Genomic DNA, 19,212 nt, shown 5'->3' on the forward strand with positions numbered 1-19,212 from the left:
ACTGACTCCACCATGCTTGTTGGAACAAATGTAGGAGATCAGGGTACACATCTAACAGGTATGGCGCTTCAGGCTTAGATCGTTCTAGCATGCCTCCCTTTCCCATTCCGACTGGCACTATCCACGAGATTCGATGTTGTGTCCTTGCAGTGGAACTATTTTTCAATTTCCAAGTAGAAAACTCAGATAATTTACGAATATAACTGCTTTACATGATATGAGTTGTAAGATACGTTGAACGCAATTATGTGTTAATTTAAAAATTAACATCACCCTTACTTATGATTGTGCATCAGAGTTCGTTTGATACTGAGGAATCGATCACATGGCATTCTTTATAATTACATTGGTAAGCATGATTAAATTCGTACTTTACCCTTTTGATCATAACAAAGACACATGCGCCCAAAATATTGGTGCTAACATGGTCAGTACAATCAACATTCTAAATATTTAAAAATGACTTAGTCGTTGACAACTGGCATGTCGATAAAAATGAGAGAATACCGCCATCCTCATTGTTGGCGATATTCACTTTCCAACTGTATCAGGTCCTAAAATGCTATTAGGAGTATTAACCTATTTATTATAACCTTAAATGCTAACGATGCAGCTGTCAACATTTTATAAAAAATTGAAAACATGAAATTTATTGTGATCTCTGGGGCTAATACCTATGCCCTGCTCTCTCTCCCTCAGACATCAGGAAAGTGAATTTCGGGGGGACCCCTTGGTGGTATAGGGTTTCAAGTCGGGGGGGCGGGGGTGTGGGGTGCGAAATTCACGAGAATATGCCACGTGATCAAAGGTGGTTTTGTAAAAAAAAGACTTCGGACCCCCCCTCAGTTGTTAAAGCTCGAATGACCTTGGGGGTGCCGAAATGGAATATAAACCGTTGATTCCCAAGATCCAACATCTGCCATTGAAAACTGCGAGAAATTTAATGGTTGAATTAAAACAACAATTTTAATTTTAAACTTAAAATTTTATAAAAATATATTCGATGATATATTTTAATAAAATTAAAATCATTTAAAATTAAAATTATTATTATTATAACAAAATAACCCAACATCACGTATTAAACCATTTTATCCTTGACAATTCGCATATGCGTGATAATGTGGCCATGAATAACTGGTAAATTTCACGATTTTCTTATAAATTTTAATGGTGCCAAAATAAGTTACAATAATGCATTTCCCTCCAAGGATACCATGAACATCTTCGAGAGACAATCTTCATGAAAATCAACCTTAAGTCTACGTACATGCATGTGAAATTTGACCAAATGAAGAGCACCGTCATCTCCTTTTTGATCTCTGAATTTTGGCAAATAAGTTTCCCAATCTACATAACCTCTAGCGATAGCCTCTTTGCAACTTTCCAAGAGTGTTGGTTTCACAGCTCGCTTGACGAACTGCGCAATGCTGGTTGGTAGTGCGGATGTATAGTAACCAACAGTGATGGAGTCATGAGGTTTAGTGTCCACTGAAAACTTGTTCAAAATACGTGTAAACCTCTGATTGAAGTCCTTTACCTTCTCTTTTCCCTCCATCTTGAGGCTTCCCAACTCTTTGAGTAGCATGGTTGGGGTCTTTTCATCAACGAACTTCTCAATAAACATGCGTTTGAATGCACCCCAGTTCTGTATAGAGTTTGGTGGAAGGTTGTGATACCATGCAGTTGCACGATCATCCAAGGTACATGGGAACAATCTACATGCTATGTCATCAAAATGTACCTCAAGGGTCTACAACTATAGGTAGAAGTTGTCTAAGTGGTCTTCTACCTTCACCATATTGTCAGGGTTGAACTTGATGTTCATCCTCTCTGCTCACTTCAGCATCTTGTGCAGAACAACCGGGAGAGGCAATGGTCCCTGAGTCATCCATTCAAGGTTTGGGTTAGACATATATTCTTCTTCTTCGCCCTCTTCTTCTCTTTCAGAGTCTGATGGTTCCATCTTTGAGTCTGTTGGTTCGTTTCTGCCTCCGCCTCCTCCGCTTCCTTCCCCCCGCCTCCTGTACCAGAGTCTGATCCCAAGATCACAAGAGTGTCTTGTTCGCCTTGCCGGAAGACTGGAGGTTCCTCTCCGTCTTTAATAGCTTCTGCCAAAACTTCAAGTGTGGCAAGGACTGCTTCTTCTATCGCTGATACAACAACTCCTGTGGGAGTGGTTTTTGACTTCCTTGACGCGTATGGAATATGTTGTATGCCTGGGATCAATCCGACTGCTTTCGCGAATTGGCGAGTGATGGGACAAACAAAGCAAAGTTGATGATACCGAATATCATGTTCAATTCTGAGAGGTGAGGAGTAACCAACTGCAGAGTTGCGTGTAGGTGAGAGGGAGTGTGAGTAATTGCCTTGGCCAGATGGTTGATGAATGAGTGTGAGGGGATGTTCTGCCATATACAATTGGTTTCCCTCCTTCTAGCACCAGAAATGTTGACGATGCTGGACCCAACAACATTTAGGGGATCACCCCGGTATGAAGTCCCAACTAGACCTCACACCGTTTGGTGTGGGAGTCTCATCTAGTACGATGGTCCAGTTGCCATTGTCTTAAAGATTTGCCTCAACTCTTTCTTGTCAGCACAAGAGAGTGATTTGCTTTGCCTTTGAGAAGTGAGTTTCGTGTGCTTGGTGAATGCTAGTGTACTTGTGTAAATGGTTCTTTCACTGTAAATCTAGCGGGTGAGAGTGAGTCCCAAGTTGGTTGGGATAAAGTCCCAACTCGGTTAGGAACACACAACACAACAAGACGTGCACAGCTTCCAAAGGAGTAGTCCACACAGATGCGGCAGTCACAACACACAAGGTAAGATAACACGTACAACACTCAATGGATATGTGAAAGGCATGTCTGATATCCGGGGAGATAGCCACCATGGGTGAGACAACGTTAACAGCATATACAACACATTTCCATTAACATATTATGTATTACAACAAGTGAAATAGTTCAAGTGTTCAACACAAGTTAAAGAAACATGCATTACAAGTGTTCAAGATTAGTCTCACAACAATTACAATGCACGTGTGAAAATGTGTTGGCCTGTTAGCAGGCTTATGAATTAAGCGAAAGTTCCAAGACACATCGTTACACCATACATCACTAACCCCATGAGTGGATCATTGGAGCCACTACTTACTCCTCAAAGAAAAGATTACAGACTCTCTTGGCTATGTGGAAGGAGATGAGGTGAAAAATTCCTTTCCATGTACAAATGAGGGGGTATTTATAGCCAAGGGTGAAACTGACCCTTGTGGTTGTTCGACTACCCTCCTGACTGTTTGACTTCCATGACTTTTCAACTTTACATGACTCTTTGTACAACAAGTGGGTCTCTTGGACTTCCAAGTTACATTACATCGATTGACAACATAGCCCATAGTAGAGATGTGGATGACATGACTCGACATGACAATGCTGGTACATTTATGTTGCTACTGGAGTGCATGTTGGGCTACAGTGCTGCTAGGTGATGGATGTGTTCATGGTGTAGCACAGCTTCACCTCCGCATGGCAAAATGTGCAGAGTCTTCGATGGTCTTTGGTTCGCTTGATGATTCATTGGCATGTTGTCCCTTGGTTGCATGTTGAAAGGCTTGACAGGTTCATATGTTCGCAAAAGATGCATGTTCGTTCATTCGTTCGTTCGTCCGTGAGCACATCTTGCATGTTTGCTCGTCTGTCCGTCCGCCTCTTTGCATGATTATCTGTTCATGAGCACATCTCTTTACATGCATCGTTTGTTCGTCCGTTCGTGAACATGTCCTTTTGCATGTGCTCCTTTCATTCATCCCTTTTGTTGTCACGCCATGTTTATTAGTGTACCTGTGCCTGCAATCACTCATGACGAGATGACATCAAATCCAAAAACCTCCTGGTCTACCATGACACATGATCATTTTGGATGCAGGTGATCAGGAGAGGCAGCAAGGTTGTGAAGTGGGATGATGGCTCCAGGCACTGCTGATGAAAATTGCGCAAGAGTCACTGAGTGATGAAGATGGTCAATCCAATTTGATAGTGGTTGTCCACAAGGTCTGGCTCGGTTGGAAGGAAAAATTGCGCAAATTTTGAGAGGGACAGTCGGGGCTGCAGGAAGGAAAGGTAGGCAAAATCTGTGCAGTTTCTGGAATGAGCTGGCAGCAGAGGATGGAAGGAAAAATTTGTGCAATTCTCTGGAGGAACAGGTCGGGCTGCAAGGAGGATCAACAGGCAGAAACTGTGCAATTTTTGGGAGGAACTGGATGGAAGCCTAGTAGTCAAAACTCCACAATTCCCAAAGGAAACTAGAATTTGGCTTTGGGTCACTGGTAGCAGAAGCTACACAATTCCCAAGGGGAACCGGTAGTCGGTTGCCGGGTGTTTGGTAGCAGAAATTGCGCAATTCCTGGAGGGAAATGGTAGTTTGCTGCTTGGAGTTGCTGGTGAGGAAAACTACACTAAGGCTGACAAGCTGACCTGTTGATCATCTCTACGCAGTTTCTGAGCTGAGCGGACTGATGTCTAGCAGAAGGCCTGCTCATGAAAACTGCGCAGTTTCCTGGATGAGCAGTCGGTCAGCTGTCGGGAGGACTGACTAGGAAAACTGCACAATTTTTTGGGGAGACAAGGACGGGCACTTGGTGTTTGTTTGGGTTGTTTGCACAATTTCCTCAGTCAGTAGAGTGGGAAAGGTCTACAGCCTCTACGCAATTTTTGAGGGTAGTCAGTCCCGGGGTGGCTGTCGGGTCCGACTGTCCAGGTGATCATCATGAAAGTTGATTGGATTGCTTGCGATCAACGCAGCTTGGAAAGACTTGCTTGGTTATTCTGCGATGTTCTGGGTGACATTCGATTGTGTAGATGACGTGGTGATGGTCTGGCTGTCAGAGGGGAGTCCGGTCGTCAGAACTTTAGCAAAATGATCAAGTGTGTGAACGGTCAAAAGATGCATAGGTGATCATTGAAACACACACTCATATGACTCGACGACGAAGCAACTTAAAACATCCAAACACACATGTTCAACATGACTGACCGACGATGCAAGTGATAAGTGCGACACTCGTGACTGATCATTGATTGACCATGACGACGCTTGTGCGATAGTGAATGTGACTTTCTCTGTGAGTGCGACAATTGCTTTCATAGCGAGCACAACAAGTACACACGAAGCTAAGACCTTGACCATAACCAGAACATGGACACAAGCATGACTTAGACACCAACATGCTGAAACTTGGATGAAACGAACAAGCAAGGCGGATGCAAAGACTCCCAAGGGCTCACAGAGTGAACTTGAGGGTGTGCAGTCATCGAGCGAAACTCCCAAGGGAGGATCCAAAATTAGGTGCAGGCCAAAATTTTGGAGGGTGGTTGTAGCCGCTACAACACTTGGAGACACACTAGTAGAACTCCATCTTCTCTGTTTTGGTTCATTGCTAGCACAGGACCTTGTTCTTTTGGGGAGTATTGAATCGTTGCGCGAGTACCTTTAGCTTCCCCACTTACCCCACGGACATACGTGGTTCACTCTTTGCCAACTTAGTCAATCACAATCAAAAGTTCAGCTTAGATCTCAATGTTTCGAATCCGGGAAGGGTAGTTTGTCTTGCGAGTTGAAGATTTTCAGAGTATAAGTTTTCATCTCTGGTGTTGCTCCGCTGCCAGTAGGCCTGGACAGTACCCCGGCGGAGTCACGCAGGAACACACACATTGCTCCACTGCCAGCGAGCCTGGTCAATACCTCGGTGGAGTTGCATGCTTCACCTCTTGGTGCACAAAGCCTTTCTCTTCATTCGCCTTTGTATTTTTCAAGAGGATTGTGCATAGGCACTTATTTATTTCTAGGGTGGAAGAGGGATCCCGACTTATTAAGAGAAGAAGAGGTTGTTCCTTCAGAGAAGCATGTACAACCTCTGACATAGGTTTTCTCGTTTGGATTTTCCCCTTCTCCATTTCTACTAGTTGGATGAGCTTGAACACACAGGGCAGAAGGTTGAGTACAGGCATGGGGCTTCCCAGTGTGGACATAAGTTCATGGTTGGACCAAAACTTCCCTTGCAGACAACTCGTAGTTTCCGTCAAGACTTCATCGGTCGAAGGTTATAACCAAGCACAGAGAAGACGGACACAAGACTGGCCAAGTGTTGCAATGTCACAAGTCTCTTCAAATTTCAACCACATACTCTATTCAAAAGCTAGAACATAGTAGTTGGCAACACTTATTTACAAAAGCAAAAATAGTAATATACCAAGCAAACAAAACAAACATAAACAAAAATAGTAAGCAGAATCAAACAAAATAAAAACAAAGATAATAAGCAAAGAAAACAAGATGAAAACAACAAGCAGCAAGTAGACTATGTACAAGGCACGGGCGCGGCCTGGCCTACTGAAAGTAATGCTTGAGATCTTGGCCACTGATAGGAAGGTTTTCAACCCTCCCATCAAGTGATTGCAGATGATATGTGTGTGGGCCAAGGCTCTCATGGACCAGTGTAAGTCCACCGAGCTCCGCTACTGCAACCTGGTGGCATTCGAAAAAACCTTTAAGTGAAGACAACACCACTGCTTCAGGTATCGCATGCAACATAGGCTCAGATGATGGCGCAGGTTAGTTGTTTTTATTCCGGGAACGGTTCAAGTTCCTGAAATCAATGCATAAGCGGATTTTCTTGGATTTCTTATGTGCAGAATTTAAATTAGAAACCCACGTATGACAACGAAATTTGCAAGTAACCCAAACATCCAACAATTTAGTCAATTCTTTCTGTATAAGGAGTTCAAACGATATATGTGTTTTACCTGACTTTTGCTGCAATGGTTTGGCTCCTCTTTTACCTAGAATCCCGTGTTGGGTTATTCGTGTGTCGTATGTACTCAGGTCGCCATCTACCCTCATGGACACATATTGGTACCATTTGATCAGGCGATCAATAGCTAACCACTGTTGTAGCACGCAGTTTGTACCAAGACTGACCATCTTCGGATTGTGATTGGTCCCCATGTTGCTTTGTTCGTTCGTAGTGGTGGGCTTGTGGGTTCTGTTGTTTCTTGGTCCTTGATCAAACTTTTGCAAATCATAGAGCTTGTTGATAGAACCCAACCCCTCGGGGGTGGGGTCGCCTTTGTTACCCCTAGCTGCAGTTTTCAAATATTGCTCGTGCTTACCTTCATCAATTGTTATGTTCTTGAAAGTATCAACACTGTTCGCAGAGTGTAGTACTACTTTGAGTGTGACCATGTTGAGGCTGAGGGTTCTTGGTGATCCCAACACGAGTGCTTCGTGCTCAGCGATGTTGTTTGTGCATTTTAACTTCAAGTAGCTTGAAATCATGCATTTTTTGTTGTTTTGGGCGACTAAGTTATACCTGGTCCTTGAGCCATCATGTGTCTTTGATTCGTCAAAATCCATGGCCCACAGCTTGTTTATACACAAACCGTTTGACATGCTTGTACTGCTGCTACTACTACTGTTGCTACTATTGCTACAATGAATTGTACAAGTTTCATTACCATCAATTGGGTAAGGAAGGAGTCCCAACTGTGTGTCTGATGAGATTGGAGTTGGCCGTGCAGGATAACACTCCAATGTTGTTTCAAGGAGGAAGTTGCCAAACATGAGTTCTGCGAAGGCCAATGGTTCGTTCTTGCTGTTAAGGGGAGTGACATTGTGTTTCATATACCTCTCGGATAACACCCAGATTTGGTTGCATTTTCCCTTGTACGGAAGCCACATGTGAGACCAGTCTGTAGCAAAATATCCATCTAGCTTGCTGGACCAGTCTCTGCTCAGTAATAGACCATATGGTTTCGGTATGTCCACAACGACTATGTTGATGCATTGGTGTACTCAAATGTCATGAGATAGTCATATGATCACGTCTCGCAGTTCACCAATGGTTGGTATTGATGTTCGATCAAGTTGGATGATTTGCGCAGATGTCTCGCTCAATTGCACATTGATCTTCTCAGCAATGGAGAGCGACATGATGTTGGCTGTCGCGCCAGAATCAACCAAGCAGTTGTGAACATTATAGTTAAAACTTCGAAATAAAGTAGGAATGGAGGGAAACTTGAGTTTGCGTCTTCCATCCAGAGTGTGTTGAGCACAATGGAAAGTGATCTGGGAGGTGTGCTTGCCCCTTCACTGGTGGACGCTATGTTGTCCATTGTTGTCTATCCCATTGCACGTCGTAGGATATCTTGCTGACTCTGGACCTTAGCTAACTTGAACAAACAGATGTTCGCTCAAGTTTTCTTCATGTCTTCAACAATGTTGTAGTCCAGAGGTGGTAGACTTACCGAGGTGTCCGGGGTGGAATGGATGTTCATGTTGTCTAACAGAGTGTTTTGCAACTTGCTGCTCATGGATGTACTCTTATTTGCCACTATCTTCCCAGACTTGCTTTTTGTTTTCTTCTTTGGGGCGGCTGATGGATCGGCCTTCTGCATTAGTAGTCTCACCTTCTCTTGCATTTCCCCAAGTGTAGGGGGAACCCTTTTACTCCTAATATTGTAACGATCATTTTTCTTTTGGGGTTGCTTCTTGGTGTTCATCTTTAACATTACTTGCAAGCACTGATATGTGTCCACCACATGCCCTGAACTTGATGTTTCATCAGGTGCAACCTCTTCGTCATCGTTAGTGTTTTTCGACTACTCCTGCATATTTCTTTCCGCCTCAAGTGTATGACTACAGACAGAGCTAACGACTCACTTCCAATCCGAACAAGAGTTTTGGGAGTGATGTTCTTTGTGGAAGGAACATAACTTGGGATCTGCGCACTGTTCAAGTTGGAACACAGGATTCTACACAATTTTTGAAGGGAACCGGTTGCTGCTTGATGAGCCGCTCGATGAGCTTCTTGCCTGTCTTCGTTTGGGCGGATGACTGCTTACAAATGTGTCCATTTTTTGTTGTTTGAGCTCGGACACTTCTGTAGTAAAGTTCTTGACAAGGCGAGTGAGGGTCTCAATATCGGTTGCTTCCTTGTCTCCACCCTTGCTCTCCATTTCTTGGGGCTTCCTGTTCGCATCCTTGGATTCCTTCATTGATTCGTCATCCTTGATGACTCCGATTGCGTGCAGGTCTTTCTCAACAACGATAGCCTCTTTGCAACTTTCCAAGAGTGTTGGTTTCGCAGCTCGCTTGATGAACTACGAAATTTTGATTGGCAGTGCAGACATATAGTAATCAACAATGATGGAGTCATGAGGTTTATTGTCCGCTGCAAGCTTGTTCAGAATACATGTAAACCCCTGATTTAAGTCCTTTACCTTTTCTTTTCTTTCCATCTCGAGGCTTCCCAACCCTTTGAGCAGCATGGCTGGGGTCTTGTCATCAACGAACTTCTCAAGAAACATGCATTTGAACGCACCCCAGTTCTGTATAGAGTTTGGTGGAAGGTTGTGATACCATGCAGTTGCACGACCATCCAAGGTACATGGGAACAATATACATGCTACATCATCAAAACGTACCTCAAGGGTCTACAGATGTAGGTAGAATTTATCTAAGTGGACTTCTGCCTTCACCGTACTATTAGGGATTAACTTGATGTTCATCCTCTTCGCTCGCTTCAGCATCTTGTGCAGAACAACCGGGAGAGCCAATAGTACCTGAGTCATCCATTCAAGATTTGGGTCAACCAACTCTTCTTCTTCTTCGCCCTCTTCCTCTCTTTCAGAATTTGATGGTTCCGACTCTAAGTCTGTTGGTTCATCTCCGCCTCTGCCTCCTTCGCTACCTTGCCCCCCGCCTCCTATACCGGAGTCTGATCCCAAGATCACAAAAGTGTCTTGTTCGCCTTACAGGAAGACCGGAGGTTCGTCTCCGTCTTCAATAGCTTCTACCAAACCTTCAAGTGTGGCAAGGACTGCTTCTTTCACCGATGATACAATAACTCCCGTGGGAGTGGATCTTGACTTCCTTGCGCATATGGAAGATGTTGTATGCTTGGGATCAATCCGACTACTTTCGTGAATTGGCGAGTGATGGGACGAACGTAGCGAAGTTGATGATACAAAATCTCGTCTTCAATCCTAAGAGGCGAGGAGTAACCAACTGCAGAGTCGCGTGTAGGTGAGAGGGAGTGCAGTCAGTGCCTTGACTAGATGGTTGATGAATGAGTGTGAGGGGATGTTCAACCATATACAACTGGTTGCCCTCCATCTAGCACCAAAAATGTTGACAGTGCAGGACCCGCCAACATTTAGGGGATCACCCTGGTATGAAGTCCCAACTAGACCTCACACCGTTTGGTGTGGGAGTCCCATCTGGTACGATGGCCTGGTTGCCATTGTCTTAAAGATTTGCCTCAACTCTTGCTTGTTAGCATAGGAGAGTGGTCTGCTTTGCCTTCAAGAAGTGAGGTTTGTGTGCCTGGTGAATGCTACTGTACTTGTGTCAATGGTTCTTTCACTATAAAGGGAGAGGGTGAGAGTGAGTCCCAAGTTGGTTGGGATAAAGTCCGAACTCACCTAGGAACACACAACACATCAGGACATGCACAGCTTCCAGAGGAGCAGTCCACACAGATGCGGCAGTCACAACACACAATGTAAGATAACACGTACAACACTCAATGGATGAGTTCGAATGAGTGCAACAGTTGTTACAACAAGCTTTATGTGAAAGGCCTATCTGATGTCCAGGGAGATAGCCACCACGGGCGAGATAACGTTAACAACATATACAACATATTTCCATTAACAAATTATGTATTACAACAAGTGAAATAGTTCAAGTGTTCAACATAAGTTAAAGCAGCATGCATTACAAGTGTTCAAGATTAGCCTTACAACAGTTACAATACATGTTTGAAAATGTGCTGCCCTGTTAGCAGGCTTCTGAATTAATCGAAAGTTCCAAGACAGATAGTTACACCAAACATCACTAACCCTGTGAGCGGGGCGTTGGAGCCACTACTTACTCCTCAAAGAAAAGATTACATACTCTCTTGGCTATGTGGGAGGAGATGAGGTGAAAAAGTCCTTTCCATGTACAAATGAAGGGGCATTTATAACCAAGGGTGAAACTGACCCTTGTGGTTGTTCGACTACCCTCATGATTGTTTGACTTCCATGACTCTTTGTATAACAAGTGGGTCTCTTGGACTTCCACGTTACATTACATCGATTGACAACATAGCCCATAGGAGAGATAGGGGTGACACAACTCATGACATGACTCGATTTGACAATGCTGGTACATTCATGTTGTTGCTGGAGTGCATGTTGAGCTACAATGCTGCTAGGTGATGGATGTCTTCATGGTGTAGCACAACTTCACCTCCACATGGCAAAGTGTGCAGAGTCTTCGATGGTCTTTGGTTCGCTTGATGATGCTTTGGTACGTTGTTCCTTCCTTGCATGTTGGAAGGCTTGACAGACTCATCTGTTCGTGAAAGATGCATGTTTGTCCATTCGTCTGTGAGCAAATCTTGCATGTTTTCTCGTTTGTCCGTCTGCGAACACATTTTTGCATGATTATCCGTTCACAAGCACATCTCTTCGCATACATTGTTCGTTCGTCCATTGGTGAACCTGTGCTTTTGCATGTGCTCCTTTCGTTGTCATGCCATGTTTGTTAGTGTACTTGTGCCTGCAATCACTCATGACGAGACGACATCAAATCCAAAAACCTCCTAGTCTACCATGACACATGATCATTTTGGATGCAGGTGACCGAGAGAGGCAACAAAGTTGCGAAGCGGGATGATGGCTCTGCGCACTGCTGATGAAAACTGCGCAAGAGTCACTAAGTAATGAAGATGGTCAATCCATGTGGAAAATGACTATCCGCGAGGTCTAGCACGGCTGGAAGGAAAAATTGTGCAAATTTTGAGAGGGACAGTCCGAGCTGCAGGAAGGAAAGGTAGGTAGAATCTGCGCAATTTCCGTAATGAGCGGACAACAGGGGCTATAAGGAAAAATTTGTGTAATTCTCTGGAGGAACAGGCCGGACTGCAAGGAGGATCAACAAGCAGAAATTGTGCAGTTTTTGGGAGGAACTGGCCGAGATCCTGGAAATGAAAACCGCGCAATTCCCAAAGGGAATTGGTAGTTGGTTGTTGGGTCACTGGTAGCAGAAACTATGCAATTCCCACGGGAAACAGATAGTCAGCTACTGGGTGCTTGGAAGCAAAAGCTACGCAATTCCTGGAGGGAACTGGCAGTCTGTTGCTTGGAGCTGTTGGTGAGGAAAACTACACTAAGGCTGACAGGTTGGCCTGCTGATCATCTATGCACAGTTTCTGAGCTGAGGGAAATGCTGTCTAGCAGAAAGCCTGCCCATGAAAAATACGCAGTTTCCTGGATGAGCAGCCGGTCAACTGTCGAGAGGACTAACTGGGAAAACTGCACAATTTTCTAGGGAGACAAGGACGGGCACTTGGTGTCTGTTCAACCTATCTGCGCAATTTCCTCTGTCAGTAGAGTGGGCAAGGTCAACAGCCTTTGCGTAATTTTTTAGGGGATTCAGTCTTGGGGTGGTTGCCGGATCTGACTGTCCGGGTGGTCAGCATGAAAGTTGATTGGATTGCTTGCGATCAACGTAGTTTGGAAAGACTTGCTTGGTGCTTTTGTGCTGTTCTGGGTGACAGTCGATCGAGTCGACGACGTGGTGATGGTCTGGCTGTTAGAGGGGAGTCCGATCGTCAGAACTTCAACAAAATGACTGAGTGTGTGAACGATTGAAAGATGCATAGGTGATCATGCAAACACACACTCATATGACTCAACGAAGAAGCGACTCAAAACATCCAGACACACATGTTCAACATGACTGATCGATGGTGCAAGTGACAAGAGTGACACTCGTGACTGATCGTTGATCGACCGTGACGACGCTTGTGCGCCAGTGAATGTGACTTCGTGTGTGAGTGTGACAGATGCTTTCATAGCGAACACAACAAGTATAGACGAAGCGAAGACCTTGATCATAACTAGAACAAGGTCGCAAGCTTGACTTAGACACCAACATGCAAAAACTTGGGTGAAACGAACAAGCAAGGCGGATGCAAAGACTCCTAAGGGCTCACGGAGTGAAATTAAGGGTGTGCAGTCATCAAGCGAAAATCCCAATGGAGGTTTCGAAATTAGGTGCAAGCCAAAATTTTGGAGAGTGGTTGTAGCCGTTACAATAGGACATAAAACTCTAAGTGTGTCAACCTTTCCTCCACGTGCTCCATACGCTCCACCAACCTGTGTTGACCTCGCCGTAATGAAGCCAAACAATCCAACATACTCCACTGGTTTTGTTGCAAATCATTCATGAAGTTGATGGCTTCATTTCAAACATCATGGTGGTCCTGTTCCAAAAGAAGGATGACGTGTTTCATCTGGGAATCCAAAGTGTCAAAAGGGTGAGGAAAAAAAACATGACCAGTAGAAGGGAAACTTATAAAGGCCACCTCCTCCTCTAGCTCTGCTTCCACATTGCCTTCTCGCCCTCCCTCCAAAGCAGGTCCTTTGTGCTCATTGTGTTTCCCTCTCTGTCCTAACCAGTGCCACTCTCTACCGCATTGTATGTACATTGTCTACTCAACACCTGCACCCTGAAATTCACACCTTACCTCCAACACTACACATGAGTTTGGCTCCTCGATAACCGTGTATCCTGCCTTGAGCTTTGCCCGATACCAAGACCATGCCTCTCTTAAGACATGCGACACCCAACCAAGGATTCCCCCACCCTCTACTGAAATTCCACTCCACGTCAACACCAAACTTCTCCGCACAACAATATTTATATGAGCCAAGTTACCACCACACGCTTCGGGATAGATGTGGAGCTTGCATATCGTTATGAGCATACCAGAGGCCCCAATTAGCTTTAGTCGCAAGAAGAATCTATAACCACCAACAATCGGTTGTGTATATGCCACTGCAACTGGAACATACAAACATAAAAACCCCCAAAGATGAACACAAAGCGCACTGTGCCTGGAACCTCGCCAACCACAACCTCTAACTTCTGGTCTAGGGCTTGAGAGTCTCAAGCCAGATATCCATAAACTAAAGAAATGACATTTATCAGGTGGTTCCACCACCCTAACAAGTAAAACGATTACTCTATGATGGTAACACAGGCTGTCAAAAATACTTACTAGAGTGCCAAAAGCGGGAATCTAGTACTGAGATGCCCCTTCGACTACTGAGCACAACAAACCCCATCTCTTCGCCTCACCATGATCCTAGATTTGATGCAACTTGCCCCCAACAGCTCCACTCGTAGCTCTCCACTTGCCCATAGGAACTGGAAACACAGAGAACCAAAGACGAAGGAGCATGCATAGGTTGGTTGCCTGCGCATACTCTTCACAATCAACACCACCCTCCCAACCACCCATAACCAAGCTTGCACTCATGTAGACTAAACTCGCCAACCCAGTAATAAGTTTTCCATCTATCATCTCGAAAATTCCATGTAATAGTCATGTCAAGTTGCTAGAGGGATTAATTCCCCTTCCTCTTCCCTCACGCGCTCACGCTCTTCTACCCCCATCAAGGCATTAAGGCTATTAATGTTAATAACATGATAATATTAATATTATCCACATTAATATTAAAATATAATTATAAAGATGCATTAATATGTCTATGAAAGAATAAATTGATATGTCTTTCAAAGAATGGATGAACAAAAAAGAAAGGAGGGAGAAGGATAATCAGAGGGAAAGAAACGAGGGGAGGTGAAGGTCTGACAAGGATAATATAGGGGAGAGAAATCAATCAAAGGAAAGAGAAAAAACAATCAGTCAAGGGAAAAATAAACTAGGGAAATAAACTAGGGGTTGATGAGCTGAGTGATAAGAGGGAACAAACTACTACTTACCTCATGTCCACCATCTCTATTGAGATTGCTTGGATGTCTTAGTATCTCCAAAGCCTCTCTAGATCTTCTTCTGGGGTAGTGGTTTTCTTTGGAGACAATCTTCGTGTTTTCAAGATAGATATGGTGTTTAGAGTGGAGGGAGAGTTTTGTAAGAGCAAAGGTGTTGATTTTTTGTGTCTGCTCCATGTTCTTTTATTCTTATTTTCAAGGATCTCCTAATTTCACCAATGTAACACATTCCACGTAAACAATCAATTTTGTAAACTCCCTTAAAATTAAGATGTTCCATCATTTAAATGTCATTTTTCAATGTAAAAATAAATTCAACACCATAAATAACCCTAAAATGTACAAAATCATCAACTTAAAATTATAAATATTACGAATTTCTAATCAAACTTTTAACAAAATTGACCAAAATCACTGTTCTTGTTAATCCCTAAAAATCTATACTTGTTAATCCCTAAAAATCTATAACTACATTTGAATTATTGTGCTATAAAAGGACCAGGATTTGAAAATTTATGCTCAATTTAGCCCTTGACGCATGAACTTAAGACTTTCCTGGCCTTGCAAATGGTCAATGTGAACCTTCGAATTGATTAGACTCCAATCACCTAAACCCCACCAACGAAACCAATTTATTATAAAAATTATTATCATTAACATGAAGACAACCATTCCCAAGGCACTTCCTCTCGTGTAAGTATCCTAATACCTGTCCCAATAATAACTAAAAGACAAAATCTCAAATATACCACGTCATACCTAGAACTCATCGACCACTGCCACGTGGAAAACTCTTCAGGCCGCACTGAGAAAATCTTGAACTGGTGGCTGAAACGGGGCAGTTTACTTTTTATAAATGTGTTTTACTTGCTGGAAAGTAATTTGGCGGTATCGAGAGATGAAACATCCAGATCATAACAATAAAAAAAAAATGATTCTTAAAATCTTCACTGTATTTTGGGCAAAATTGAAGAGGAAAAACATGCTTGGTGAAGTACCATGTTGTTTATACAAGTACTCGGAAAGGTGCTAAATCTATTTATGTATTTTAAACAAGAGGAAATCACAATATTATCTATTCCCAACAATTTTATTTATTGATTACATTGCACTTTAAATAAATGTTGTCTTTCAAATTTATAATAAATTAAATAAGTAAACAAATTCACTATTTTATTTTTTTTAATAATTTTTAAGTTAATTTATTTATTTTTCACGCATTATTGTACCAAAAAGCACTCTCCATTTCAATAAGGAAGAAATGTTGTAACACACTATTTAACATTTTGACTGTCCAAATAAAAAATAAATAATTATGAGCCAAATTATATAACTAAAATAAAATAAAATACAAAACAAAAAAGCTAATAATTATATTTAAAATTATAATTAATAATTACCCATTGAATCAGTTTAGATCTATTTTAATTTAGGATCTAGTTTTGGAAAAGCCTATCTTAAAATAGAAAAAAATCATCTTCTCCACCTTTCATAAAATCATAGTTTATTTATTTGATGTTTTGGAAAGTTTTCCAGCATATTTTTGGATTTAATTTGTGCAGAAATTTCTTGGAATTATAAATTTGAGTTAAATATCCCAGGGTTATAGAATCATAATCTATTTATTTTAAGTTTTAGTGGGTTTTTCAACATATTTTTCAATCTAATTTATTTAAAATTTCGTCTAATTTTTTTAGAACCATAAATTTGAGTTCAATGTCCCAATTCTTTTTTTCCGAATACTAAATTCATAGATGCAATAAAAAAAACCATTTTAAACCATTAACATTAAGATTTCACCCCAATTTTTTTTATAAATTAAGATAAAACCATTTTAAACCATAAAAATTAAGATTTCAGCCAAAAAATTTTCACCTATAAGAAATTAAGGTAAAATCATTTTTTACAAATTAAAATAAAACCATTTTAAACCATAAAAATTAAGATTTCAGCCAAAAAATTTTCACTGGTAAAAAATTAAGATAAAACCATTTTAAACCATAAAAATTAAGATAAAACTATTTTAAACCATAAAAGTTAAAATTTCACCCTAAAAACTTTTCACCCGTAAAACGTAAAAAATAAAGATAAAACCATTTTAAACCATAAAAATTAAGATTTCACCCCCCACAAATTTCACCGGTAGGAAATTAAGATTGGCTATAAATACGAAGTAAAGATGGGCTGGCTATAATTTTATAACTTTGAACAAAACTCTTCTCGTTTAACTTAATCCAATCTGATTTCTCGTACCCAAATCTGACAGTAAATGTTGGCAGGAGCATGCGAACCAAATGTTACAAGGAACGAAACTCCTCCAGGGTTCAAATGGCGTAAGGCTCAAGTAACTAGCTCTTAATTACGACGCCAGCTTCGAGGTGGTGAACAAGTTCTCTATATGTTAATGCCACCCATTTTTAATTTTGCTTAGTCAAAGATCTGCAAATCTTTGTGATTACCAAAATTGGGTTATGTTGTACTGTTATTTTCTCATAATGAATTAATAGATATACAGCTTTTTTCGTGCTGAAAAATATAGCAGCCTTCAGGTAGCTAACTTTCAACTTTTCTGGGGCGAATTCTAATGGAGTTCAGTGGCGACTACCTAGGGGAAGTGGCAAATGTGGCCCAGATCACAGGGCTGGACTATGCCAAATTAATAGCGCTGATCGTTAAAGCAGCCAACAATGCGCGCATGCACAAGAAGAACTGCAGGCAGTTTGCCCACCACCTGAAAATGATAGGGAACCTTCTGGAACAGCTCAAGATATCTGACCTCAAAGAGTGGCCAGAGACCAGGGAGCCATTGGAACAGTTTGAGGACGCCCTCAGAAGAGCCTATGGGCTTGTCAACAGTTGCCAGGATAAGAGCTATCTCTACTTGCTTGCACTTGGCTGGACTATTGTTTCTCAGTTCAGACACTCTCAGGCCGAGATTGATAGATACCTCAAGCTCATTCCTCTCATTCAGCTTGTTGATAACAAGAGAGTAAGAGTATGTCTCTACCCACAAACTCTTTTTTCCTTGTTATGTTACACACAATTTCCACCCCCCATTCAGGCTGCAGAATGCAATGATGTTTTGGGGTATTTCACGTTGATCAAAGGTTAGGATCTTCAATGCTATTTCAAAGATAGTCTCTAAGTGGTTGTGGGTGCCCAATAATTTGCACAGATATTGATTGCCATTGTATCAGTGCTTGTGGGTAAGCCAACTTTTGTAGCCTAGCGTCATGGTTAACCCTAAGGATTGATACCATAACAGCATTGAGATTTTTAGAGGAATTTGATATGTCTCGGCATATAATGGATTTGCGGTTAAACTGGGTTTTGTACAGGTTGGCCAATATTCAGAATAATAGTAATAAATATATTGATAATAATACTAAACAGTATGTCTTCAAAGTCTTTATGAATCTAGACTAGCTGGGCTGTAAAACTTGCCTCTAGGCACAATAAAATCACATTCTACCAGTTACCAAATAATAATATTCAGAATAATAGTAATAACAATATTAATAATAATACATATATGTCTTCAAAGTCTTTATGAATCTAGACAAGCTGGACTGTCAAACTTGTCTTTAGGCACAATAAAATCACATTTTACATTTGACAGAGATTTTCGGAATAATAATACATATATGTCTTCAAAGTCTTTATGAATCTAGACAAGCTGAGCTGTCAAATTTGTCTTTGGGCACAATAAAATCACATTTTACATTTGACAGATATTTTCGGAAGAAAACTATGTTGGAGAAGCTAAATTCTTAACACAGTTATCGTCGGAAAATCTCTGACAATATGATCAACTGTGAAAATCTGTATTCTCTCACATTTTACCAGTCACAAATAAAATTAATATAAGCATTTTTTAATCCGGATAAACAAGAAAAAGAAACAAAAACATAGATCCATCTTAGCCTCAGCTATTAAGCACTGCACTAGAAAGTTTGCACTGCATTTTTTAAATCTATTTAAATTCTTAATATAATAGAATGTTTTTATTAAGTCCACTAGAAAACCTATAGGATCCATGGGACCATATGAAGAGTTACATGTTGTTTTTGGTTTTTGATTTTTTTTTTTTTTTTTACCTTCAGAGCTTTGTTCTCGTTTATGTCAAAGATGTTTCAAAATACAATGTAGTTATTTTTTGGAGTTGTTCTAACATCTTTAATCAGAGCTTTTTGATTTTTCTTTTGATTTTTGAACTCCAAAAAATCAAAATCAGAGCTTTGTTCTAACATTTTTTGGAGGTGTCCATAAACATTTTGTGTTTGTATGTAACCTTGTGTTGAATCTAGATGATGTGTTGAATGTATTGAATATGAATTCGAACACTGAATCATATATGCTTTAG

At 41.4% G+C, this 19,212-nt stretch overlaps 1 protein-coding gene across 3 annotated transcripts in view; it reads left to right on the forward strand.

Moving 5' to 3' along the window:
* The first annotated feature begins 17,064 nt into the window (after window positions 1–17,064).
* The window catches only part of LOC149162875 (protein MID1-COMPLEMENTING ACTIVITY 1-like), a 116,840-nt gene continuing 114,692 nt past the window's right edge, over window positions 17,065–19,212 (forward strand). Inside the window, exons 1-2 of one of the 3 annotated variants that reach the window (XM_089437426.1) lie at window positions 17,065–17,227; window positions 17,392–17,844. In XM_089437426.1, the coding sequence (XP_089293552.1) occupies window positions 17,434–17,844 (411 nt within the window). In that variant the 5' untranslated portion in view covers window positions 17,065–17,227; window positions 17,392–17,433. The other 2 variants (XM_089437428.1, XM_089437427.1) reach the window with 2 other exon arrangements.

Source organism: Pinus tabuliformis, chromosome 5_2 (assembly GCF_031772625.1).
Source record: "Pinus tabuliformis cultivar Carrire ecotype Pingquan chromosome 5_2, CPIR1, whole genome shotgun sequence".
Taxonomy (NCBI): Eukaryota; Viridiplantae; Streptophyta; class Pinopsida; order Pinales; family Pinaceae; genus Pinus; species Pinus tabuliformis.